This window comes from Panthera tigris, chromosome E1 (genome assembly GCF_018350195.1).
Source record: "Panthera tigris isolate Pti1 chromosome E1, P.tigris_Pti1_mat1.1, whole genome shotgun sequence".
NCBI classification, from domain to species: domain Eukaryota; kingdom Metazoa; phylum Chordata; class Mammalia; order Carnivora; family Felidae; genus Panthera; species Panthera tigris.
The window spans coordinates 14390024-14417459 of record NC_056673.1 but is presented as its reverse complement, the minus strand read 5'-3'; the positions used below and the strand labels follow the sequence as shown (position 1 = coordinate 14417459).

The 27436-nt window shown below is 41.1% G+C and overlaps 3 protein-coding genes and 2 non-coding genes across 13 annotated transcripts in view; 1 reads left to right on the top strand and 4 right to left on the bottom strand.

Annotated features, from left to right (window-relative positions):
- The window catches only part of SMG6 (SMG6 nonsense mediated mRNA decay factor), a 226297-nt gene extending 224710 nt beyond the window's left edge, over positions 1 to 1587 (bottom strand). For 2 of the 5 annotated variants that reach the window (XM_042965413.1, XM_042965414.1), the window contains exon 1: positions 1407 to 1576. In XM_042965413.1, the coding sequence (XP_042821347.1) occupies positions 1407 to 1494 (88 nt within the window). In that variant the 5' untranslated portion in view covers positions 1495 to 1576. Of the gene's footprint in view, positions 1 to 559; positions 1096 to 1159; positions 1273 to 1406 lie in introns of those variants that run through there. The other 3 variants (XM_042965412.1, XM_007076123.3, XM_007076124.3) reach the window with 3 other exon arrangements.
- Positions 68 to 17864, top strand: SRR (serine racemase). 2 transcript variants are annotated; one of them, XM_042965438.1, is made up of 8 exons: positions 68 to 211; positions 11968 to 12139; positions 14176 to 14302; positions 14497 to 14600; positions 15992 to 16111; positions 16235 to 16309; positions 17063 to 17272; positions 17616 to 17864. In XM_042965438.1, exons 1-8 carry the CDS (start codon positions 201 to 203, stop codon positions 17829 to 17831), a joined length of 1035 nt encoding a protein of 344 aa, XP_042821372.1. In that variant the 5' UTR covers positions 68 to 200; the 3' UTR covers positions 17832 to 17864. The 2 variants fall into 2 exon arrangements, with proteins under 2 accessions (XP_042821372.1, XP_042821373.1); XM_042965439.1 differs by lacking the exon at positions 68 to 211 and adding an exon at positions 1700 to 1770.
- TSR1 (TSR1 ribosome maturation factor) lies at positions 7109 to 27436 on the bottom strand. Of its 4 annotated transcripts, none has more exons than XM_042965432.1 (16): positions 27313 to 27435; positions 27037 to 27140; positions 26494 to 26713; positions 26243 to 26377; positions 25415 to 25836; positions 24202 to 24361; positions 23368 to 23522; positions 22913 to 23109; positions 21963 to 22125; positions 21510 to 21620; positions 20666 to 20798; positions 19216 to 19332; positions 18658 to 18798; positions 18479 to 18553; positions 18186 to 18349; positions 7109 to 7161 (listed from the first exon to the last, which is right to left on the bottom strand). In XM_042965432.1, the coding sequence occupies exons 1-16, from the start codon at positions 27407 to 27409 to the stop codon at positions 7135 to 7137; spliced, it is 2421 nt and encodes an 806-aa protein (XP_042821366.1). In that variant the 5' UTR covers positions 27410 to 27435; the 3' UTR covers positions 7109 to 7134. The 4 variants fall into 4 exon arrangements, with proteins under 4 accessions (XP_042821366.1, XP_042821367.1, XP_007076191.1 ...); XM_042965433.1 differs by lacking the exon at positions 7109 to 7161 and adding an exon at positions 13852 to 13876; XM_007076129.3 differs by lacking the exon at positions 7109 to 7161 and having other exon boundaries at positions 16602 to 18349.
- LOC122233869 lies at positions 20434 to 20528 on the bottom strand. Its single transcript, XR_006211594.1, has one exon. It is a non-coding gene; the product is annotated as a small nucleolar RNA SNORD91 family (small nucleolar RNA).
- Positions 21278 to 21367, bottom strand: LOC122233870. The gene has a single exon (XR_006211595.1). It is a non-coding gene; the product is annotated as a small nucleolar RNA SNORD91 family (small nucleolar RNA).

The window sequence follows — 27436 nt, the reverse complement described above, 5'->3', positions numbered from 1 at the left end:
TTAGACTATCATCATTAGAATACTGGGACTAACTGCTACTATGATGTGGAATATGAGAAGGAAAAAGTTCCATAAAGGAGCTTTCTCTGGAGGATAACAGAAGTATTGTCACATGCTCGCAAAATACCCAGGTCTGCAGCACTCAAGAATAACAGTACAGGACTTTAGAAACTACTCTCCAGGCTCCAAAAACTTAATGAATGACAGATAGGCAAGTATCTATTTTTTGTATCTGTCACTTTATCTATTAAGGGGAGAGATTACTACAAATAGACACTAAACTTTTCAATGGGAAACTGACAGGAATTAGTGAGATTACAGAGGACTCAAAACAGAATGCTATATAAAATCCCCATATTGTTCTATAAACATCAATGCAAACAAGCCCATAACAGGGATAGGGAACATCCTCCAGCATTTAATCTCATGGGTATAACAAAGCAGAAAGAAACAAAAACCCCTGAAGTGTAAGATATTGCTACAGTATTTTCAAAAGTTTAAAACACTACTTCATCAAGTACAGATAAAGGTAAAGCGGTTTACCTCCAGAATAACTCACCCTCAGCAGCCTTTGTAACTTAGGTGAGAGGTGGGGAAGAGGAATGAGAAGAGCTACTACTACTTTTCAGAGCAGAGGGAGAAAACGACCTGAATAATCCCATTCAGGTGACCAACGAAAACCAATTTCACGGACTCTGGCCACAAGCATGAGAAGCACAACTCTAACACAACTCCACTGCCTAACAAACAAGAGATGAGATACTAGAATCTTCCTTGGAGCTTTCCTGTTATGGATGGAGACTTTAATTTGCAAGATGGGCATTCTCTCTGATAAAAACTGCTCCTACACATGCCAAGGGCAAACCAGAGTAGAGTCAGCTCTCTACTGGAGGTCCTGGATCCCTCCAGCGGCGCAGCCTTCCTTGGGGGAAAAAGTTCAACAAGGAAGTCCCAAGCTGTCCCATCTTTCTCCTCGATTTCCCCAGTTCCTTCTCTCCAACTCTAAAGAGATGACAGGGCAGGCATGCAGATGATTTCCTCTAGGAACGATACACCCTGGGGCCTCCACCAGACCCTGGCGCCCACTCCTCTCCGCATCTCCTGACGGCTGGGAAATCCAGGCTGGTCTGAGAAGGCTGGGGCATTGGGGAACAGTCACCTTCGCGGTGAGAAAGGGGGCGGAGGCAGGAACTCAGGTCGAGCTCTCCCGAAAGGGGCCGGAGCTGGCGGAGCCGGACTCCACACCGGCCTCCGGGATGGTGGGGCGGCCAGGGGACCGCCCTCGGCCCCCGCCCCCACTGCCGGGGGAAGGGGCGGGGGCTCCGGAGCGCCGCGGACAGAGCAGGGAGGAGGAGAGGGAGGCGGGGCGGGCAGGCCCAGCCCAGGAGCTGGGCGGCGCGACTCACCTCTGCTCCCGGCCTGCGGAGCCAGAGCGGCCAGGATCCCTCGCAGCTCCGACGCCGAGATCCGGACACGCTCCAACCCCTCCGCCATCTTCGCGGCTGCTGCTACAGCTGCAGCCACTCCGCCACCGCCGCGCGCAGCCAGGAAACCACGACGGACGGGCGGTGCGCGCGCTTACCCACCTCCCACCCGTGTCCCCGCCCCCTCCCGCCCTTCTCCCCTAACGACGGTGGCCGCACAGGGAGGAAAAGCTCTGAACGCCAGTTCAGCCACTCCAGAGGGCTGGGGAGGCGGGCGCTGCGCGTGCGCAGAGGTGTGGTCGGGAAGGTGAGCTGAGGCTGGAATTGGCAGCGCGGCGCCTGTGAGGTGAGGAGAGGCCAGACCGGGCCAAACCAGGCCAGGCCAGGCGGGCGTTCGTGGCAGTGGCTGCTGTTGCAGCTGTGGTGGCCATCGAGGACACTGGGACTTTGGGCTGACGGAGACACCCACAATCCGGCCTCCAGTCATCCTAGGCCAGGGTCTCCCTCCACAGGCCTGGACTAGCACCCCAGTCTTTTACTTGGGGACCTTAAGCTCTTGTAAGAGCAGTTATTATCTGCACCCCGCCCTCCTTTTTTGTAGATGAGAAAACTGAATCCTAGAGAACCGTAGCAAATTGCCCAGGGTGACACAATGGTTAGCTACCAGAGTATCAGTCTTTTCATTTATGTCTTTTCCTTTATGGCAGACTACCTCCCCGAGACCCCTGACTTTTTTTCCTCCTGACTTTTTAAAAATACAGTATAGTTGGCTTCTGCTAAGGGAAGGGATTGTGTGGAAGTAAATCGAGGTATTGTAAGTTGATTTGGGAAGTTCTGTATCATTGTGGATTTTTGGGAAAATTAGCTGACTTCCCTGGTTCTGTGGTTGTGGTGGTTGTTTTGCTTTGTTTTTGTTTTTTGGGGTTTTTGTTTTGTTTTGTTTTTTTCATCTTTAAAATGTAACTGGATCAGAAGACTGGTACATTAACTTCTTGTTCCTGAGCCCCTATTCAGAACTGTGGTGAAGCTCCCTCCACCTGTCGCTCTTTACCAGTCCCACACAGTCTATTGGACCTCTACACCATCAAAGAATAGTTACAAATTCTTATTCCTTAGACTGGGCCTAAAAGATTTGAACAATCTCTGATAGAACTAATTCAGTCCCTATTATGTGACACAGATTTAGCCATCAGAAGGTTAAGCAGGTGGAGAAAGGTAAAAGATATGTGAAGAGATTCAATGATTCAAAAGAAGGAAATTGATTTGAGTGGTCAGAGCAAATGGCAATCTTTAAAACAGGAACAAAATAAGAAAAAAATATTAAAACCTAGCCATTTTAACATTGGAGTTAGGACATTGCATCAATTTTTTTCAAAAAATGGAAAACCAATCTGAACAATACTTTCTTAGGAAAAACATGATTGCCAAAATAATGCAACAGTGTACCGCAGACGAGATATGCCAAAAGTTTAAACAACTCAAGAGAATTTACCAGAACTCAGAAGGGAAGTATAACATAAAACCATGAGAAACAAGAATAGAAGACATGGAGAATGGATCCAGAAAACTAATAATAAATACAAGTTCCGGAAGGTCATAGCGGAACTGACTGAGAAGGATCAGTTATCAAAGAAATAATAGAAGAAAATTTGCTAAGTTGATGAAAAAAATTGAATTTAAGACTTAAATTTAGCCCTCAGATTTAAAGCATTCATGAAATACCAAGGTAAAAATAAATGAACAATCATAGTTAGACCTGTATTACAATGAAAGCTTCTGAGTTTAAAAAATTCAAATGTGTTTGACATGTAACAGTCAAGATGTATAATTTTAAAAAAATTTTAAGCTAGTTGCAGAACAATATATAGAGTATGGTTTTATCGGGTTGCAGCAAAAAAATTTTTTTCATATGTATATTTCTCTATAAATACATCCAAAAAAGGTATGGAACTATGTACATAACAAAACTTTTTAATTATAGTGGTTGTCTTTGTAGAAGAGAGTAGATTTAATGGGAGAGATTGAAACATCTTTATAGTTCTATAATGTTTTTAATTCTTATAGTAGGAATTTGGTCACATATGGGTAATCCAAAAAACAAAACACATTTGGATAATGGGAAAGGGAGGAATTCAATTTCTAAAACCAAAAATTTTACAGGTCACGTTTGCTGAGCACAAAGTAGTAAAACTAGAAGTAAATAACCACAAATTAAGCAAAATTCTAGCTACTTAGAATTTTCTTAAAACATAAATTTTAAATAATTTCTAGGTCAAAAAAATAAAGCTAAGAGTGTGGATTCTTTAAAAATTAAAATTAATGAAAACATTGCATAGCAAAATATATCATTAAAGCAGTACTCAGAGGAAAATTTATAGCCTGAGTGCTTTTATTACTAATTAAAATTGTTTTTTAATGTTTATTTATTTTTGAGAGAGACAGAATGCGAGCAGGGGAGGGGCAGAGAGAAAGAGAGAGAGGGAAACAGAATATGAATTAGGCTCCAGGCTCTGAGCTGTCAGCACAGAGCCCTACGAGGAGGGGCTGGAACTCCTGAGCTGCGAGATCACAACCTGTGCTGAAGTTGGACGTTTAACTGAGCTACCCAGGCGCCCCTTACTAATTTTAAAAGAATGCAATCCAGTAAATGCCCTACTGGGTATTTACCCAAAAAATACAAAAAGACTAATTCAAAAGGGATACATGCACCCCCCTGTGTTTATTGCAGCATTATTTACAATCACCAAACTATGGAAGCAGCCCAAGTGTCCATCGACAGATGGAGAAGAAAGATGTGATATTGTGTGTGTGCGTGTGTGTGTGTGTGTATACACACACATATATATGTGTATGTATATGTGTGTAAATACATAATAGAATATTATTCAGCCATAAAGAATGAAATCTTGCCATTTGCAACAACATAGTTGGAGCTAGAGAGTATAAGGCTAAATGAAATAAGTCAGTCAGAGAAAGACAAATAACATGATTTCATTTATATGTGGAATTCAAGAAACTAATGAGCAAATGGAAGAAAAAAAGAGGCCAAGCAGACTCATAACTGTAGAGAACATACTGATGGTTACTAGAGGGGAGGTGAGTGGGAGAATGGGTGAAATAGGTGATGAAGATTAAGGAGTATACTTATACTGATGAGCACTGAGTAATGTATAGAATTGTTGAATCGCTATATTGTACACCTGAAACTAATATAATGCTATGTTAATTATACTGAAATTAAAATTAAAAACTTCATTTAAATAAAAACTTTTAAGAACTTAAAAAGATTTTTAAAGAACAATAATATGCTAAGCATAAACAAGACTAGAAAATGGAAGAAATAAAGATGAAATCAGAGATTAAAAGAAAAAGAATAGCACTTGATAAATAAATGGAAGAGCTCATTCTTCAGAAATAAAACAGACATTAAAAATAGACACATTTCCAGGTGCCTGTGTGGCTCAGTCGTTTAAGTGTCCTACTCTTGATTTTGGCTCAGGTCATGATCTCACAGTTCGTGAGTTCAAGTCCTGCATCGGGCTCCTCGCTCACAGTGCAAAGCCTGCTTGAGATTCTCTCTCTCTCCCTCTCTCTGTTCCCTCTCTGCTCCTTGTTCTCTCTCTCTCTCTCTCAAAATAAATAAATAAACTTAAAAAAAAATAGACACACTTCAGGAGCATCTGGCTGACTCAGTCGGTAGAACATGCAACTCTTGATCTCGGGATTGTTTCTTCACCAGTCTTGTATCAGTAAATTATGCCATCATCTAAGTCAAAACCCAGGAGTTACCCTTAATACCTACCCCTCCCCCACTCCCCACATTTAATCCAATATCAGGACATGTCTCTTTTATCTCTGCAGTGGACAGCTATGGAATTAATTACCCCAACATTCTCACCTTTTCTCTTGAAAAGTGCTCCCCCCCCTCCCATTCTCACTTGGAAGTACCTTTTCTTTTTCTTTCCTTTTTTTCTTATTTCATTTGCTATTTTTCCCTCAGGTGCAGAGATTTGAGGCAATCATGCTATTCGCCCACCTTGTCATCAACAAGTCCTTTCTCATTTTATCTTTTTTCCCTTCAAACCAGTTACTTATGTTCCTTCCCTCCCTTCTTAGGTAGCCAGTCTAATGTGTTTGATACATGTCTTTGGATATACATGTATCTTTGAATAGTATAGTTTCATGTGCGTGTCTTAAATGTGCATAATTGATACTGTGTCATAGAAATCATTGTTTCTTCTTCATGTTTCTGTAAACACTTCTGACTGTTGCATAGTATTATCTTAAATGACTTCACATCCTTGACTGCTGGTCCTGGGCCAAGATGTGGCAATCAGAATCCTTACCCAGAATTTTTGAACTGAAACTAAGGAAAAAATCCCTTTCCAGTGTGGAAACCATAAAATGTAAAACACAGGAGCTGTCAGCAGCCAAATGTCCTGCCATGTGGAACCAGCTGGTCTGCAATGAAAAAGAATGAAGCCAACATGCAGAAAACAGCAGACGTGAGAAACAATCAGAAAGTCCTGGAAAAATCTCAAGTCCCTGGTTCCAGTTGTTCCTGAAGCTCCATATTCCTGCCCTTCCCATGTTTCAACTCTTCTTGGATTCCGTGAGCCAGTAAATGCTGTCACCTCCACCTTGTGCCTAAGCCAATTCATATTGGGATTCTGTGACTTGCAACCAAGAGTCCTAATTATAATCTCCAAAATGTATCTCTTTTGTGTGTGTGTGTGTGGTTTTTTTTTAATTGTGGTAAAGTACACATTACATGAAATACACCATCGTAACCATTTCTAAGTGTACAGTTCAGTAGTGTTAAGTGCATTGACATTGTTGTGCAACCAATCTCCAGAACTCTTTTTATCTTGCAAAACTGAAACTATATCCATTTAACGACAACTTCCAATTCCCCCAGCCTCTGGCGACCACCATTTTAGTTTCTGTGCATCTGACTACTCTAGGTACCTCATATAAATGTAATCATATATTTGTTTGTGACTGGCTTATTTCACTTAGCATAATATCCCAAAATTCATCCATGTAACATGTCAGAATTTCCTTCCTTTTTAAGGCTGAATGATATTCCATTGTATGTATATGCCACATGTTGTTTACTCATTCATCTGTTGATAGATACTTAGGTTGCTCCCACCTTTTGACTATTATGAATCCTACTGCTCCTAACATAGGTATACAAATACGTCTTTGAAACACTCTTTGAATTCTTTGGGGTATATACCCAGAAGAGGAATTGCTGCATCATATGATAATTCTGTTTAACTTTTTGAGTAACTACCATACTGTTTTTCATAGCAGCTGCACCATTTTATATTTCCACCAACAGCAACAGTACACTAAAGCTCCAGTGTCTCCATATCCTGCCCAATGCTTGTTAGTTTGTATTTTAATAGTAATCATCCTAATAGGTGTAAAGTGGTATCTCATTGTGATTTTCATCTGAATTTCCCTAGTGATTAGTGATGTTGAGCAACTTTTCATGTGCTTGTGGCCATTTCTATATCTTCTTTGGAGAAATGTCCATTCAAGTCCTTTTCCCATTTTAAAATCAGATTTGTCTTTCCAAAATACATCTTGAATGATTATTTTTTCTACCCTCACTTTCACCATCCAAGCACCTGTGGATTTTCATGTAGACAACAGTACTTCCTAAATGGACTGATTCCAATCTTCTTTCTTTCCTTTTCATTCACCACAATGGAGCCAGAGTGAATTTCTGAAAATACAAATTCTGACATGTCACTTACCTGCTCAGAATTATCCAAAGGCATTCTGTTGCTCTTCAGAAAAAAATCCACGAGCCATGGTCACTTATGATGTAGACCTTGCCACCTTCACTCTTTCTTTCTTATCACACTCCCCTTTGATCACTATTTTCAGATACATTGGCCTTCTTTTAGTTTCTGGAATATGCCAAGTTATTTTCCTCCTTGAAGCCTTCACACATATTCCCTCCACCTGAGACAATTTTCCCTCTACTCTGCCCATTCACTTTATGGGTCATAACTTAAATTTCACTTCCCCATACAGGACCTTCCTTAATCTCCTTCATCCTTGATCTACATAACTTCCCATTATAGTAGTATCCTATCATAACACACTTCCCTAATACCACCTATCAATATTTATAAATATCTCTCCACTAGATTATAAGTTTTAAGAGCAATGACAAGTCTATTTTTCTAACACTGTATCCCCAGATCAAATATCTGACACAGAGAGGTGCTCAATATTTGATTGGATGAATAAATGAATACCAGATAGGAAAAATGCTTAGAAATATTAGTATGTTCAACGTTATACTAACCCATTTGAAATTTTAAATTAGATGATTTCCCCCCAAAAAATATAAATTACTGAAATTCAGGAGAAAGCAGCAAATCCAGATAAACCAATTAGCTGTGAAGTTACTGAAAAAGTTACCAGAGGTATGCTTACAAGGTAAAGACAAATCATCTTTATTTACAGATAGCATGGTCGTTTGGAGAATAAATTATAAAACTATTATATCTAACAAGGTAATCGAAGTATCCTATTACATGATAAATATACAGAAATTATTACCTTTCATATATATCATCAGTAAGCAATCAAAAAAATATTTAAAAATACCTTATTTCAAAAGCAACAAAAATATTTTGTACTTAAGCATAAATTTAATCAGATCTACACAGGACATAAATAATGAAAATCTTACTTAGAAACCTAAAACAAAGGCTTTACTAAATTGAAGGACACCCATGCTCATGGATAGGAAGACTCAGTATTTTTATTTAAAAAAAAATTTTTTTTAATATTTATTTATTTTTGAAAGAGACAGAGCATGAGTGAGGGAGGGGCAGAAAGAGAGAGAGAGACATAGAATCTGAAGCACGCTCCAGGCTCCAAGCCAACAGCACTGAGCCTGACACAGGGCTAGAACCCACGAACCGTGAGATCATGACCTGAGCCAAAGTCAGACACTTAACCCACTGAGCCACCCAGGCACCCCAAGACTCAGTATTTTTAAATGCCAATTATGCCCCCACTTCATTTGCATATTCTTAAAAAATGTTTATTTTTGAGACAGTATGTGCGAGTGAGGGAGGGGCAGAGAGCGAGGGAGACAGAATCCCAAGCAGGCTCTACCCTGTCAGTGCAGAGCCTAACGCAGGGCTCCAACTCAAACTGTGAGATCATTACCCAAGCCCAAATCAAGAGTTGGTCGCTTAAGCGACTGAGCCATTCAGATACCCTTCATTTGTATACCTTAAACTGGATTTTCTGGCAACCTTGATAAAGGATTTTGAAAGTTTATGGAAGAGGGGCGCCTGGGTGGCTCAGTCGGTTAAGCATCCGACTTCGGCTCAGGTCATGATCTCGTGGTCCGTGAGTTCGAGCCCCGCGTCGGGCTCTGTGCTGACAGCTCAGAGCCTGGAGCCTGTTTCAGATTCTGTGTCTCCCTCTCTCTGACCCTCCCCCGTTCATGCTCTGTCTCTCTCTGTCTCAAAAATAAAAAAAGAAAGTTTATGGAAGAAATGTGTGAGAAAAGCCATTTTTTTTTCTTTGAGAGGGAGAGAGCCCACATGTGCACAAGCAGGGGAGGGGCAGAGAGAGAGCACAAGCAAGCTTTGTGCTGTCTACTTAGAGCCCCCAACTGGGGGCTCTATCTCCATGACCTGAGCTGAAATCAAGAGTCAGGTTTGGGGTGCCTGGGTGGCTCAGTCAGTTAAGCATCTGACTTTGGCTCAGATCATGATCTCACAGTTCATGGGTTCAAGCCCCGCATTGGACTCCCTGCTGTCAACGCAGAGCCTGCTTCAGATCTTCTGTTCTCTTCTCCCTCTGCCCCTCCCCGTCACATGCTGTCTCCCCAAAATAAATAAATATTAAAAAAAAAAAAGGTCAGAGGTTTAACCAGAAAAGCCAATACATTTTGGCATAATCATGGAAGAACGTATTAATACAGTGAACTGGAGAAAGAATTGGCAGTCTGATTAGTGGAACAAAATACAAAGTCCAGGAAAGCTCCCAAGTGTTAATAGAAATTTAATCTTTGATAAACATGGCATTTCAGAGGAAATTGGGTAAGTGGTGTGTTAGGGTCACAGGAGAATGTAGCCAATAAATATATACAGAAAAAGTGTTCAATCACTAACAAATATAAATTCAAACTACTAGACATATTTCATTAAATTGACAGACTAAGGGGCACCTTGGTGGCTCAGTCGATTAAGTGTCCAGCTCTTGATTTCAGCTGTCACGGTTTGTGGGTTTGAGCCATGTGCAGGGCTCTGTGCTGACAGCATGGTGCCTGCTTAGGATTCTCTCTCTGCCCCTTTCTCTCTGCCCCTCCCCTGCTTTCTCTCTCCCCCAAAAATAAATTTTAAAAATTGACAGATTAAAAATGACACAACTGGGTGAAGAAGGGCATTCCTTAGAAACTGCTGTTGGGAATGTAAACTGATACAATCTACAACTCCTCTGGAAGTCAGTTTGGCAATGGGTATCAAATGTCTTATAAGTGTGCATGCCTTCTGATGCAAAATACATTTGGCACACTCTACCCAAAACACAAATACAGACAAAAAGATCTTGCAACAGGTCTCTTTGTTACATTAATATAGATCCCCCCCCCTCAAAAAAACTTAACTATGGTATTTATGTGAAAAGAAGTAGCCATCTAAAATGTTGTGTATCTATTGATAAGCAAAGATTCACATATTATCTCAGAAAAAGCAAGCTAGGGGCATCTGGCTGGCTCAGAGTATAGGACTTTTGATTTCAAGATCATGAATTCAAGCCCCACGCTGGGTATAGAGGTTAAAAATAAAATCTTAAAAAAAAAAAAAAAGAATAGAAAAAAGAGGGGCACCTGGGTGGCCCAGTTGGTTAAATATCTATCTGGACTCTTGGTTTCAGCTCAGGTCATCATCTTACGGTTCGTGCCTGCATCAGGCTCTGCACTGACATCATGGAGCCTGCTTTGGATTCTCTCTCCCCCTCTCTCTGCCCCTCCCCACTCACTCTCTCAAATAAATGAACATTAAAAAAAAAAAAAAAGTGAAAAAGAAAAGGCAAGTTATCAAATCTGTCAAAAAAGTTTTGTTTGTATAGGTGTGTGGGCCTGGAAAGATAAATCCCAGAAGTTAGATAGCAATTGTCTTTGAGGAGGAAACAGATCGAATTCTGTTTTTTACACTGAACATGCATTGCTTTTGTTAATAAGGAAAAATAAAAAGAAACTACATGTTTAAATGCTACAATAAAAATAGTGAAAAATGGAAGCATAAGTTATTGAAAACAGTAACTAAAGAAACTTTAAAGAAACTGAGCCAACTGGAATAGGGGTAAACAAAATGTTATCTATGATTTTAGCTGTCATATAATGTATGTATATTGAAAAAACAGGAGTTGGAAAATGAACATAATTTATCAAAATGGTAAGATTGCAAGCAACTTTTATCCTTCTTAAATATTTTTTAAATAAAAATTTATAGCATTTTGAACACAGTTCATTCAAACTTCACAATTATGAAAATGTAGAGACCAAGGACAGTGCCAAGAAACGGATGGTGTGTATGAGGGGTGAGCTTTAAGCCTTCAAAAATCACCACCAATTATTTCCTATAAAGCTTCACCAGAAAACAACAGAACAAAAATAAATAAATAAAACCTTAACACATTTACTAAGAAAGTCGGCTTCAATGCCATTTGCAACTACGTGGCTGGAACTAGAAGGTATTATGCTAAGTGAAATTAGAGAAAGAGAAATATCGTATCACTTCACTCATATGAGGAACTTAAAATACAAAACCAGTGAACACAAAAATAATATAAAAACAGGGAGGGGGACAAAACATAAGACACTCTTAAATATAGAGAACAAACTGAGGGCTATGGGTGGAGGGAAGGGCTAAGTGGGTAAGAGGTATTAAGGAAGACACTTGTTGGGATGAGCACTGGGTATTATACATAGGGGATGAATCACTGGAATCTACTCCTGAAATCATTATCGCACTAACTTGGATGTAAATTAAAAAATAAACTAAAAATAATTAAAAATAAATAAAGTCAGATAATGTAGAAAAATATTTTTAAAAAATAAAAGAAAGTAAGTCAGCTTCAAGACAAGTTTTCTATAGAGATTCTGGAGCCCCAGTACTGGAAACAGTTCCAGTAACATCACAGGCCCCAGGTATATTTTCCTGTGTTGTACATTTTCTTTTTTCCTCCCTCTTTTTGAGATTTTTTTAAGAGTAACTTAAGGCTCACAGCAAGACTGATGGGAAATTAGAGACTTCCTATATATCCCATGTCCCCCACAAAAGCAGAGCCCCTCCCCCCCATTACCAACATCCCCCACCAGAGTGGTGGTGTTACAATTGAACCTGTATTACCCATCATTACCACCCAAAGTCCATGGTTTACACTATGGTTCACTCTTGCTGTTACACATTCTATGGGTCTGTAAGCCATTTTCAAAATCTTCTCATTAAACACAGTCTCAGGCTTTAACTTCTTTTTGATTCCTGGATTTCAGAACCATGTGTGCTCAGTACTGCATCTCCTTTGCTGATGTTGAGAAAGCTCGTGTCAACATTCAAGATTTTATCCACCTCACACCAGTGCTAACAAGCTTCATTTTGAATCAAGTAACAGGGCGCAATCTTTTCTTCAAATGTGAACTCTTCCAGAAAACTGGATCTTTTAAGGTAACAATCCCTTTTGCTAGTGTATCATTATCTTCTCAAACCCCTTTCGCATATACATTTATTTGATCCTCCTGACCACCCAGTAAAACAGGTAGAACTATTTTTATAGCTGAAGAAAAAGGGTTGTAAAAATTTTCCTTTGATCAAGTCCTGGTTACTTAGCATCAGTGTTGACAAGCCACTTGAACATTTACTTAATCTCAAATTTTCTTTATTTTTTTTAATGTTTATTTTTGAGAGAGAAGGAAGAGCATGACCAGGGGAGGGGCAGAAAGAGAGGGAGACACAGAATCCGAAGCAGGCTCCAGGCTCTAAACTGTCAGCACCAAGTCCCATGTGGGGCTTGAACCCACATATCTGGAGATCATGACCTGAGCCAAAGTCAGATGCTTACCGACTGAGCCACCCAGGCTCCCCAATCTCAAATTTTCTTATAATTGGGGTAATCATATATTTTACTGTCCAAACTAGAGCATATTTGAGAAGGGGTAACTCGGGATTAAACCCAGACAACAGACATTAACCTGGATTATTGCAAGGCAAAATGGGCAAGTGTGATCACTGTGTATATAACCTAGTTTAGGCATTCGCTATATGTCAGCTTGTTATTCCTTGATACCTTATTGTGAATATAAAAGATCTAAACCCGGCTAAACCTTCACACAATAAGATCTTTTTCTATAAAATATGTCAGAGCCTTCCCTTTGCATAAAAGATAGACTTTTGGGGGCATCTGGCTGGCTCAGTCAGAAGAGCATGCAACTAACTCGACTTGGGGGTTGTGAGATTGAGCCCCATGGGTGTAGAGATTAAATTTTTAAAAACTTAAAAAATTTTTTTTAAAAAGTTAAACTTCTGTGTTGATTCGCTACTATAATTTCTGACAGTTGAGCTTCTTGAAGATCCTTTCAGGTAAAAATCTGAAAGCTGCATTTAGCCCTATGCCTGACAGGTATTAGTACCCATTAAGTGGTAGCTTTAGGACCTTTTTCCCCACCCATCAATGAGCACTTTTATGTTAAACAAAACACTATTCTCTTTTGCCCTTTGCTTCTGCTATGGTTTTATTTTTTATTTATTACACATCAAACACTTATTTTCACTTACTAGGAACACATATATACACATACACACATATATACAGTAGGTCTTGTGCTATTATCCACACTTACAAGGGAAGACAAGCTAGTCAACAAACAGGTTAATGACAAGTAATGTAAGACAGATACAAATAAAATGCCATGGATTGAAATGCCTAATTCTGCCTGGGAGATCAAGGAAGTTGAACCAAATGCTGTTTGATCCAAGTCTTACAGGTGAGCACTTTTAGCCAGATCAAGGAATGAAGGAAAAGAACTAGACTTAGGGGTACCAGCATGCTGAGAGGCACGGGGGTATGAGCTAACCTGGTAGGAGGGAAACTGGAAGCAATTTAAGATGGCTAGAACAGTGACAAAAGCAGGAAATATGTTTTAGAAAGACCACAACTTCCAAGGAATCTGTACTTCTTACAAAATAGCCAGTCAATGAAAAAAGGTAACATTTGTTTTTAAAAGGTCACTTTCAGGGGCACCTGGGTGGCTCAATCAGTTGCTCAACGACTCCTGATCTCAGCTCATGTCATGATTCCAGGGTCGTGGGATCGAGACGCTCATCCGGCTCAGTGCTAGGTGTGGAGCCTGCCTGGAATTCTCTCTCCGCCCCCTCTCCCTTGCCCCTCTCACCTGTTCAAGCTCTCTGAAAATTAAAAACAAAAAAACAAAAAACTAATTTTAAAAAGGTCAATTTCATAATCTAGTGGAAATATTAGAGAATGAGCCTTGGAGGATCAGTTGAGGTTTGATACAATGCAAGTTGAGAAATGAAGCTTCACCAAGGTAGTGGCAAAGACACATGAGATATTTCTGAGGTAGAATCAGTGAGATTTCGTGATGGAATGGATGTGTGGTGTTAGGAAGAGAAAACTCATGAAAGCTCTTTGGTGTTTTGAAAAGAAACTTTTCCATCAAATCCATGGATTCACCATCCTTTTCCAGATTCGTGGTGCCCTTAATGCAATCAAAGGCTTGATTCCTGCCACCTCAGAAGAGAAGCCCAAAGCTGTGGTTACTCACAGCAGTGGAAACCATGGCCAGGCTCTTGCTTATGCTGCCAAATTGGAAGGTACTTGATTAACTTCTCAGGGTACTGGGTAGGATCATCAGATAAGAGTGGAAAAGTATTCTTACTCCCAGTGAGATTGGTGATAATTGTGGGAAGGATATTTCCAAGTTCCTATCTGATTATATAAGCAAACTGACAGAAGTTTCTATTCTAAATTCTGATTTGTACTAACTAAACATGGTTCTCTCTCCCAGGGATTCCTGCTTATATTGTGGTGCCCCAAACAGCTCCCAACTGTAAAAAATTGGCAATACAAGCCTATGGAGCCTCCATAGTATACAGTGAACACAGTGATGAGGTAAAGAAGAGGGCAGTGCTCAGTGTCACCTTGACTGTCAAATGAAACTTCTCATCCTAGCTTACTGGCTATTCTGTCTCCTAGGTTTCCTCTTCATCTCTCAATGTTAACATGCCCAACTTTTTCTCTACACTCACTCAGGTGACATCATTAATCTCCCGAGTTTAAAATATCACTTTTACTCTTAACTCCAGTCCTGATCTTTGCCCTTAACCCAGACTTGTATATCCAACAATTACCTGATATTCCCACTTGGAATGTCTTAATAGGCATCTCAAATGTACTCTAAAACCAAACTCCTGGGGAAGCTGGGTGGCTCGGTCAGTTAAGTGTCTGACTCTTGATTTCGGCTCAAGTGATCTTGCGGTTCATGAGTTTGACCCCTGCTCTGTGCTGACAGCGAGGAGCCTGCTTGGGATTCCTTGTCTCCCGTCTCCCTCTCTTTGTCCCTCCCGTTCACTCTCTCTCTCTCAAAAATAAACATTAAAAAAAAAAAAAATTCCTGAACTTCCTCCCCAAAACTGCTCCTCTTCCAGTCTTCTCTATCTCAATAAATGATAACTTGTATCCTTCTAGGTGTTCAAAGTAAATGAAGTCATCTTTGAGAACTCTCCCACACCCTACATCCAAATCTTAGTCCTACTTTCAAATCATTTCCATTATCCAACTACTTCTAACAGCCTCTACCATCAACACCCTGATTCAAACCAACATCAGTTCTCAACTAGATACAGTATCCTAACTGGTTTCTCTACTTCTTCCACCCTTGCCCCACTAGTCTGTTTTCTAGAGACCAAGCAGAACTATCCATTTAATAAGTTAGAACTTGTCTCTTGTCAGCTGAAAATCCTCCAGTGGTTTCTCTCACACACAGTAGTAACCAAAATTCACACAATTATCTAACACCTGGATGAAATGGCCCATTCCAATCATATCTGACATCATCTCCCACTATTACTGTCCCCCAAACACTCCACACCAACCAAACTAACTTATTAGCCTTTTCTCAGAAAGGCCAAGTACTTCTGCTTTGTAGTCTTTGCATTTACTATTACTCTCTTCCTGGAATATTCTGGAGATTCACAAGACTTGTTCAAACCTATTAAAATGTCACATGACCAGAGGCCCTTCCTGAGCACCCTATCGAAAACAAACTTACTTTTCTCCATAGCATTTAGACATACCATATATTTACTTATATGCACCCCTTCCCACCATATTGGAACATAAATCCACTGAGCACAATGATCATTTTGTTCACGGTTATATCCCCAGTGCCCAAAAATAGTCTGAAATAAGGATGGCCAATAAAATGTTAAATGACTGAATCTAACTTGTTGGGAACTCTATTCAGTATAAATGGAGTGAGCTACATTAATGTACTCTTTCAGTCCAGAGAAAATGTTACAAGAAGAATTTTGGAAGAAACAGAAGGCATCATGGTACATCCCAACCAGGAGCCTGCAGTGATAGCTGGGCAAGGGACGATTGCCATGGAAGTGCTAAACCAGGTGAGAGCTGTTAATTCTTGTTTAACCACTGGTAAAGCTGATATCTGGCTGTAGTCTATTTTACGTATATATAAAACTGGTTATTGATAGACCTATTTATACTTTACGTTCTTTTCACTAAAGATACCCTTGATAGATGCACTGGTGGTTCCTGTAGGAGGAGGAGGAATGGTTGCTGGAATAGCAATTACAGTTAAGGTAAGAAAACAGCTTCTGGGGGTGGCTCGGTGCTCAGTTGGTTCAACATCCAACTTCCGCTCAGGTCATGATCTCACAGTTCATGAGTTTGAACCCCACACTGGGCTCTATGCTGACAGTTTAGAGCCTGGAGTCTGCTTCAGATTCTGTGTCTCCCTCTCCCACTGCCCTCCCTGCTCACGCTCTGTCTCTGTCTCTCAAAAATAAATAAACCTTAAAAAAAAAAAAAAAAAAAGAAAAATAGCTTCAAAAAAAAAGAAAGAAAGAAAATAGCTTCTGGAGGACTCCCCACTTCAGGCATAGCAAATTTTATTTTACATCATACTACACTATGGATACTTGGTTCAACATTCCTCCCAATTGCTATTCCTTCCCATCATCCCTTGGCACTTGAAATGGAAGGCTCTTCTCTGCCTCACTACCTTGTTCTTAATCCATAACAACTGGACAGCACAAAAGCAGTTACAATGAGTGACACCCTCACAGTCCTTTCCCTGAATTCCACCTCAACAACCCACTATCCAGGGGCTACTCTTTCCCCAAGTTATCAATGGAACCAGATATGATCTAAGCAACTTAAGGCCAGTATTGGGGATACAATTTAAAATGCTTAAAGGTCTATTTTCATTACATCAATCAAAGGAAAGGCTCTTACTTAACAGAAATGTGTTACCTATGTTGCCTATTTTACTGCACGCATGCAAAGCAAAATGCTGTGGCTAGTTGTAAAATATCTAATATTCCTCTTCCCAGGCTCTGAGACCTAGCGTGAAGGTATATGCTGCTGAACCCTTGAATGCAGATGACTGCTACCAGTCCAAGCTGAAAGGGGAACTGACCCCCAATCCCTATCCTCCAGAAACCATAGCAGATGGTGTCAAATCCAGCATTGGCTTAAACACCTGGCCTATTATAAGAGACCTCGTGGATGATGTCTTCACGGTCACAGAGGATGAAATTAAGGTGAGGCTCCAATAGAAAAGGAAAATACAAAACAATGGATCAATTTCTTAGGCAAAAGAATCTTCTCCTGTTTTAAGCAGAAACTGACTCCCTGGGGACTTGACTAGATGACTTCATGACATGTGGGAGGGTGCCCCAGATGTATTAGACAATCCTCTCAACAGAAGCAGAGTAAGGATGGGAAAAAAGCCCTGCCCCTCCCTGGCAAGCATATACATATGGCCAAGAAGAAAATTCAGACTGGGCATATAACCCCATCTGGCCTTTAACTGTAAAGGCCAACCAACGAGGCTCTTTCTCCTTCTCCCATTTCACTAATTCTTACTCCTTTTCATACCAACAGTATGCAACCCAGCTGGTGTGGGAGAGGATGAAACTGCTTATTGAACCTACAGCTGGTGTTGGAGTGGCCGCTGTGCTGTCTCAGCATTTTCAAACAGTTTCCCCAGAAGTGAAGAACATTTGTATTGTACTCAGTGGCGGAAATGTAGACTTAACCTCCCTAACTTGGGTGAAGCAGGCTGAAAGGCCAGCTCCTTATCAATCTGTTTCTGTTTAGTTTATGCAAAAGAGATGGGATTCAGTGTCTTGAGATACTTGGAAATTTTGTTTCCTGGTTACTTTCACTTCCTATCTTCCCCTCTTAAACAGCTTTCAAAATCCTACTGGAAAGTGGATGTTTCAGTAATAGTTTTGTTTTGTTTACTAAGTAAGTAGCAAGAGAAAAACATCCATAGTTTACTGAGACACCTTACCAGGGCCAAGAAAAGCCTTTTGCAAAAACTGGCAGCAGACCTCTAGGCTAAAGTAGAAAACAAACTTTGTCCAATTACAACCTGTAGGATCCCATCCCTAGAGTGCTAACTAGCAGCAATGAGACAGAATCCCAGTGAATCCATTACTCCATATCCACCTCAGGCACTGTTGAAGAGATCTCACTTTTCATCCACGGTACTGGTTCTGGTACATATGGATCATAAGTCCATTTGGGGAAAACTCGTTTATAGAGGTTCATCAGTACTGTGTCCTGAGATTTTAGCTTCCCATCAAAACTGCACTTCATGTGGCCATGAGTACCTAGAAAGAAAACAGAGCAAGTTGGTCAAATTAAAATAGAAAATGTTAAAGCAGTAGTCTTCTAACCCAACAGTCATTTAGTAGCACTGGAGAAACCTAGACAAGGTACCAAATCCCACATTCTCTTACCTAAAGGCTCCTTGATGTGTCCCCTGCGGCCCCACTTTGTTCTCAGTTCCACTGGTTTAAACCACAACACATCCTCTTAGAAAGAAACAAAGAGAAGACCAAGATGAAACATGTACCCACAAAGGGTAAACTCAACCCTCACCCCACAAAGGCAATCTGATCCCATCCTTCACACCCACCTCTGTTGAAGAACATGTAGCGCACTACTGCCATCTTAGTAAAAATTTTGAAAGGATGACCACTCAAAACAACTCTCTTGATGACCATTCTGTCTGGATCCACTGACAACAGATGGCCTGTGGCAATGAGGCTGTGCATTCCTAAGGAGCAAAAGCAGAGCAACAGGAGTCTACAAGCCAAAGCCTTCACTGATTGCCCCCGTCCACTTAAAGACCCAAACAAGATCTTTTCAGAGAAACCTTAAAGTAAGGATATATTATGCTGCCCTCCTGGGTCCATGCAAAGATCATTAAATGATATTCCCTCTACGCCTGTTGTGAGAACCTATCCTAAATACAGCAGTCTGAGCAGCACCTATCAATTGGCTACGGTTTATAAGCAAGATAAAGTTCCGTTTGTCATCCTTGTCTCAGACCCAGTCTGAGGCTGAGATTGGGGTATTTTGAAAACTATTATTATGTTCTTCATACCATATGACTCTCAAATCTAAATACAGGAAATAGTTTTAAACCTATTAAGGACCTACAGGTCTGTTCACCTCTGTGAACTTAACTTACCATTGCTATTCTGTTTAAAAAGCAGTACAGATGCAGGAGGAAACGTGATTGGGCCATATACTGTCGCTACCAAGGCCACATCAGCAGTCAGGAATCTCTGAAATTTATGTTTATCCGCTGCCATAATAAGGGTTAAAAAATAAAAAGTAAAAACATTTTGAGAAGCCATAGGTAATCCAGAAGCCTGTGAAAAGCTGTATCATTGCAACTCAAATCTAAGGCAACTTATGTTTCTTTGCCCCACTAGTTCTCAAAATATTTTCCTACCTCAATACAACTGTAAGATACAACTCAGTCCTTCACAGTAATTTTTCAACAGGGAGGCAGAATCTTGGAGCTTGGACTATATTTGGGGTTTGAAAAAGTTCTCCAGGTGATTCTGACACTCATTATCCCTACCTTGTTTGGGAAGCAATGCTTTACAGAAAATACCTCCACTAAATCAAAAGCCTGTAGTCATGGGCAAGAATTGGCAAATATTTTCTATAAAGGGCAACACAGTATTTTAGGCCTATGGCCATACAGTCTTTCTGTTCCAACTACTACTCAGCTATGCCACTATAGCAAAAAAACAGCCACAGACAACACATGAGAAAAAAAGGGGAAAAAAGAAGGAAAAAAACCCCCAACAACCCACAATTGTGTTCCAACAAAATTTTATTTAACAAAAACAAGCAGTGGGGCAGATCTGGCCTAAGGGCCATACTTAGCTGATCTCTGATCTTGAGGACTACCTGAGCTTCTGCTTTTATCTTCAATGAAACTCTCCCTCCTGCTTAATACTGAATTTACAGAGAAATAAAATATTTTAAGGGAAAGAGAAGATAATTCCTCATTTAGATAGCATAGCTAATTAACATATGGCTAGTAAGAACAGAAATTATCCAGAGTACCCATTAATACTGCCTTCATCATCTTCCTCCAGCCACTGCTGAAAGCTGAGTGTGTGTGGTAATGTTCAGAAGCCTCCAAATATCTTCCCACTCCTAATGTATAGGAGTCCAATCATTTTTGCCATAAAAGTGTCCCTGGTCACCACTCTTCAACATCTTATCCCAACATCTCAGAAGCCACATACTTGTTTTACCCAACTGTGGACCACCCCTATCCTCCACCCACACTGCCACCGGCCATCAGATGCCAAGGGTTCTACACTTTGTGACACCATTTTATAGAGCCACCAACTCCCATTCAAAACCACTTTGGAACAAATACTCATGGCAGAGAAGCCTCAGCACCACACAGAGGTTGCATCACTGGGATGCTTCAGACAGGTTCAGACATTGTGAATAAAAACATCATTGGCTCCTAGACCAGAGTAGTGAAAATACCCTTAACCCAGAAACCCAGAGTTTGAAATTGTGTATTCTACACACCCGCACTAAAAATCAATAGTCCCCCAAAAGACATTAAGATGGACAAGAACCCAGAAGCTTCCCCACTGCTTTACCTGCAGTGTGCTGAGAGAACAAAGGTGAGGCTCGGAAGCGCCTGAACCCACAGTGGAAGATCAGCTCCTCCTTAGCTTTCACAGGCTCAGTGTTGCCAGGGTGCCGGCTCACCACCATATTCAGTACTGACATCTGGGAACCACATAAGAAAAACAGACCTTCCTATCTAGAATAGAGCAGCCTAAACTGAAAGAAGACAAACTAAACTAGCAGATCCAAATTCGCTCTAATACTCATTTACAGTAAGTAAGATTTACCTTTTACCTTTACCAACAACTGGCATTCAAGTTACATATAGGCTGGTTTTGGGGGCTTTCACGTAGCCTTCTGTGTTACCTAACCTTCCCGTGTCTAACAATGCAGAAGCTCAACATCTGCCACAAACGCAGTGCCTTCAAGTCACTCAACTCACCACACACCTCAAAACTACTCATTCAAGACGGTTACCTCCCAAACTCTTCCACTGACCAAAGGCCAGAGCTCTCGCATACACGCAATACACACGAGTACTGGCCATCAAGAAAGAGACCTACGCGTGGCCCAACCACTCCTTCCCGCACCCCCCCCCCGCCCCCCACTTAAGGCTGCCAACCCTTGGTTAAAATCTAATCTGACAGAGAAGTCTCAGAACACAGAGTGCATCACTGAGATGCTTCAGACAGGTTCAGACATGTTGTGTAACACCATCATTGACTTCACCATCATATTCTCTGATTCTTCATCCTAAGGCAGATTGTTTACATCCCAATGAGTAAAATGTCGGTCACATAAAATTTCAGACTATCATACAAAACTGGTTGGAAAGTTTCTTAAGTCCCCATTTCCCACAAAATACTAACTCACCTTCTGTTCATGAGGTAGTAAAGAAAATACAATCAAGGGTGCCCCTCGCTTAAAGTATTCAACCACTGAGACAGGGACTTCAGAGACATGAAGTGTGACATACCAGCCAACCTGCCAACAAGAAAGTAGAAAATAATTATTTACCCTTAAGGTCTCGACAATGATGAAGCATTTCTCCAAATATGTTAGAAGTCTCTTAAACTACCCTAAAGCCCACCCTCACCCTTTAAAACTGCCTTTCACAGATGCCTCAACTACCCAGATTAAACTTTTCAGTTAACATCTGATACTTCTTTGTTCTCAATATCACTCTCACCAGTGACTCAGTGGCTCCTCTAATTCAGCTACGGGCAGCACAAAACTAAATAAGGTACTCATGCCAAGAGAAGGAATAAAGGAGAGGGCACCTTGGCAAACGGCAAATTACAGGGATGGACAAAGTAAGGCAGATACCTCAGCTCCTTCGACCTCTTTTTCTTCAATTTCTTTAAAAATGCGTTTCCTAGTATTAGTAAAATTCTGAAACTGAAAGATCCGAGCATAATCTTGAGGAAGGTTTTCCTTAGGATCCCATGGAGATGTCCGGAAGCTCTTGAGGCCTCTGTATTTCTGAAATCTAGATAAAGAAGATTTTAAAAAATAGTCAAATTTATATGGTGCTACTTTTTCACTCAAGTCACTTCTAAAATGGCTAAGACTCTAACTTAAAAAAATTCTCCCACTATCTCTCAAAATAATCTAACAGCCTAAAACCACACTCCAAAACAACTCATAACAAGTATTTCAGAACCAAACCCCAGCCCCTCACTGACAAAGGACAAAGTACTTAGAGTGGCTCCTTCAGGGAGTGGCTCTTTAACCTGGCAAACAAGGTCCCTGACAAAAATATTACATCCCTAATATCCAATGTAAACCCTCTGGCTTTAATCAGACTCATCTCCAGGGAAGACATCATCTACGTCTTCACGCTTTTATTCTTGCCCAAACTCCCTCAAATCTCCAAAATGTTTTATACTTTCAGTATTAGCTCCTATAGGAAGCACTTGCCGATTAACCTTAGTATTTCCCCTTCGTTAAAGTACTGTGACATTGTTAGTCTGCACCACACAGTCTGGAACTTGATTACATATTATTGTTTCTGTATGTATGTCTTACCTTCCCATATAGAATGTTAGCCCTTCAGAAACGGGGACAATGTGTTGTGTTTTTTTTTTTTTTATCACACTGACACACTTCTGAGCCACATGCATTTTAAATTTTTTTTTTTTTTTTAAACGTTTTTTATTTATTTTTGGGACAGAGAGAGACAGAGCATGAACGGGGGAGGGGCAGAGAGAGAGGGAGACACAGATGAGCCACATGCATTTTAAATAAAAACACTGATTTTAGACTTGTTGACTAACCGAATTCTTGCAGCCACGTCACGGGGGGTATCTACTTCATCTGGAAACATCTCTTGCAGTCTTTCTTGTTTATATTTCTCCAACATTTTTTCTTCAGCCTCTTCATCCACATTCTCATCATACAGATCATCATGCACAGACTCTCCTATAGTCATAGTTTCACATTCTTCCTCCTCTTCCTTTTCACTGCTCTCATTCTATAGAATAAAGATTACAGTTTCACACCCGTCTGTACCCTAAAGACCATTAAACTATAAGTAAATTAGTTTTACTAGACACCTAGTCAAAATCAGTATCAATTCTAATAGAGATTAAGTTATAAAAGAAAGTCTCACTTCTGGCAGCTCTAAGTCATTCCTAGGAAACTGATCACACACAACCCTCAAGGTCAGGATTGCACTTTGCCTTGCATTTGGGGCTGTACGCAGAAGTGGCCTAAGGATTCATATCTTTACCTGAGATTCCTCTTCAATAAAATCCTCATGTTCTGTATCATCATATTCATCTTCCCCACCACTTTCACCATCCTCATCCAAAATCCATTCAGCTTGGTAACTGGATGTCCCTTTGGGAACCTTCTTTACCACCTTGGAACTTTCCTTCAAGCAGTCTGTAGAAGCCCAAATGAGTTAAGTTAAATTATATACCTCTGGGAACCTGGGTGGCTCAGTCAGGTGAGCATCTGACTCTTGATTTTGGCTCAGGTCATGATCCCACGGTTGTGAGATTGAGCCCTGCGTCGGGTTCAGCACTGAACACAGAGACTGCCTAAGTTTCTCTCTCTTGCCCTTTTCCCCTCCACCCCTCTTGCGCACTCTCTTAAAAAAGTATACACATACATATGCTTATTTATACACACACACACGTGTATATACATACGTACACATACACACCTTTCCCCTATTACTCCCGTATTCTCACCTAGGCAAGATGATACCAGACATTGCTACCAACACCAGAAACTCTAGCAGACGCTATGAGTAGAACAGACTACTTCCAAATTTAATTCAGCTGCCTCAGAACTAGCAACACTTACACAGCCCAATAAGCTTTGCAACAAATCAAAGTTGTTTATCTGTTTATGAGAAAACAACAACAACAACACAAATAATTTTGAAAAATGGAGCAAAGCTATGTCCAATGTTTGCTTGGTGCAAACATACAGCCTTTAGAGATAGAGGGGAAAACTAACCTCCAAATACATCTCATCGCACCCTACCCTGTGAGCAGCTAGAGAAAATGCACGATTCTAGGCCATATGAAATACAAACAAGTTTGCCAATACCAACCATTTGCCTCATTCAGTTCCTCCTCTGTGGGCCAGGTTTGCTCCCCCTCCATTGGATCTGGGATAACCTCTGTTTGCAAAGATTCTTGTCTTTCAGGATCTGCCTTCATTAGGACCTTAAGGTCTTCCTCCATATCAACCACAGTATCCACAGCACAAATCTGAAAACCAGAATAGTTGACACCAAACGTTACCCAAAATCTACTAAATCTAACATGGTAACCAGAAAGATTCAGAAATAACACAGTCCTCAAAATAAATAAATAAAATAAAATAAAAACAGAATGAAACAGTGAGCCCAACTGGTCAAATCTTTCAACCATTTCAATTTCCTAGCATTTTAAGTCCATACCTCTACTTGCTTTTGAGGCCTTTCATAATCTGCTCTCACTCCTACGCATTTATTACCTTACTCCCATCAAGCTCATTTCTTCAAAGAAACCATCTGATCTATCCCTGGGACTAAATTCATGTTGTCTCTATCTTCTTCAACAGTTTCATCTCTCTTCATCCCATAAGTCATATTCATCCATCTCAACACCTGGCTCAAGTCTGAGCTCTTCTGTGAAGCCTGCTAGTCTACTTTCTCAACTTACACAGCAGGTCTCTATCCCTCAACCACACTTTTTCAATCTTTGATGTTTGCCATTTTTTTTGACGTAATTAGGCTGTCCAAGGAAAGAGACTGCATCTTGTGTCTTTTATACACTCAAAGACAATTGCTATGTGAGGTACCTATAAAGTGCTGAATACAGGATATCAACATATTCAGTTGACTACTGTCTTACTTCAAACTAGCAGTCACCTCCAGAGGCTAGTATAGTTGTCTAAGAGTGCAGACTACCTCCTCTGATGTTATTCACATCCTACACCAGTTTACACATAAATCTACAAGTCGTAAAAAAAAGAAAAAAAAAAATCTACAAGTCGTTTAAAAAACACTTAATGTTTACTTATTTTGAGAGAGAGAGAAGGAGAAGGAGAGAGAGAGAGAGAGAGAGAGGGAGAGAGAGAATGAGTGGGGAAGGGGCAAAGATAGAGGGAGAGAGAGAAAATCCCAAGCTAGCTCTGTGCCATCAGCGTTGAGCCTGACACAGGGCTCAAGCTCACAAATCGTGAGATCGTGAGCTGAGCCGAAATCAAGAGTCAGATGCTTAAGTGACTGAGCCACCCACGCACCCCTATAATACAGTTTTTAAGAACATCACTCTTACCTCCATTGCAGCTCCAGAGTCCTGTGATTTGACCACTCTAGGATTTAAAAGGAAAGGGTCTATAGGAGCATCTATCTGTTTCATCTGGAAATCACCCTGTCCAATGATATGCAGCAAGCTATTTACATTCAGAGTCTGTCCACGAATATAGCCTGAGATTTTCAAGGTGCCCACCAAGTTATTTTCTTCACTAGGCACAAAGTCAGCAGCATGAGCAAACATGTAGGCCCGTCGATCTCGAAAGGCAAGATGTCGTTGCTTTTGGTTAGCCAACTGCCTGAGCAGCATCTGTGCCTCCTGTTGTGTGTCTAACAGGAGAAGTTTGTCATCAGGAAAGCGCTTCTCCACTGCTTTATTTAGCTTCTTTCTGGCATCTATTTGTTTCCTTGGTGGGAGGCCAGAAATCCCCTGGACAGCTAGTGCTGTGAGCAAGAGAGAAAGGGCTTTGTTACTTACTTTACCACGTGTAAATCCCCACCGTAGTTCACAAACAAGCTAACAGTTCAGTTGTGAGACCAGAGATCACTGAGAAACTGAACACTCAACTACCCTAAAAAATTTTCATAGTGAAACCAAAGTTCATACTCTTCTTCCTCTGGGCAAAGAGTAGTCCAGAAATAAAAAGCAGCTTGATAGATAATTTCTAAATGAAAGTTAGATAATTTCTAACTTAAGCCATAGATGTATAACTCGCCACCAGCCAAATACAACCCACCAGTTGTATTCCTGTATCAAGTGTCAGACAGAGTGCCTGAAAAATTATAGATGCGTAATAAATGCTAATTCACTTCCCCCCCCCCTTACCTCTAATACTCCTAACTCACTTACTATAGGTAGGAAGGCCCTGGGCAAAAAGGCAGGAAAGGCAGTAATCCCCAGTGCTGTCCCAGCCTTCTAGTGGATCAAGGAGAAAAAGGATGGTATCTGCCACTTTAGCCATGTCTAACACAGCGTGCAGATCCCCTGGAGATAGAAGACAAAGTTAGTGGGAAGAGGTGTTTGGCACCAGCACATCATACTAAAAGAATATTACTACTACTCAAAATACAACAATAGAAAACACTGTTGTATGCTCCAACCTGGCCTTGCAGATGTGAAATACCACCGATGTTTCAAGCGGGGGCATAACAGCACAAAGCTATGGGTGCTTCCCCACTCATTCAAGTGTACTGTTCCAGTGTCCTTATCCTGAAGCAGCCTAAAGGCCTCTGGCAAGGAAATCCTGTCATGCAGAGGCACTACCAGCACCTGATGAGGAGGACCATCCTTGCTGCCCAGCTGTCTTTTCTCTGCCAGAACCTGAGAATGGAAAGATCAATGTTTCAGTACTTCATTTCAGTATTGCATTTCCCACAGTATGGACGCCCCTTCCTCACCCCCACTCCCCACTCTCAGTCCACCGCATCTTTCTTGTAAAAGGCACGTAGGCCGGGAGAGTGGGCAGAAGCTTGCACCAAAACAAAGAATGTCCTAGCATGAATCTAGATCTGCATGCCTGACATGTGCTCGAGAATTATTTTTCCATCCCCGGCCCCTTCCTAGGGTCACATTTTTCAGTTCGAGGCATTACCGCCTAGAACAGCTGTGAAACCACACCACTCCCCAATCCCTGCTCCTCTCACCGCCTCCTTCTTCTGCTTTCGGAGCTGGCTGGCGCGATGCCTCTGGTCTACTCTGCTGAGCTCTTTTCTCACTTTCCTGCTTAGGACCTTCAGTGCTAGACGGCCTAGAAGATTAAAAAGGGCTCTTATGCAAGGTACCAGAGAGTCCAGAAAGGGGACCCTCTCCGCCCATCTTAGAGCCTTTGCGCGCGGTCCAGGCCGGAGGTAGGAACTGCACACAAAGAAAAGCAGCTAACATCTAAAGTAACCCTCCTTCCTCCAACCCTATCTTCTCACCCTTGCCGTCCCGCTGCGCGGATCCCCGACCCCGATGCCGCCCGCCTTTATGAGCTTTATTCTGTTGCTTAAGAGGGCCAGAACGGTGGGCCGCCATGCCGCCGCTCACGTGTACCTAGTCAGC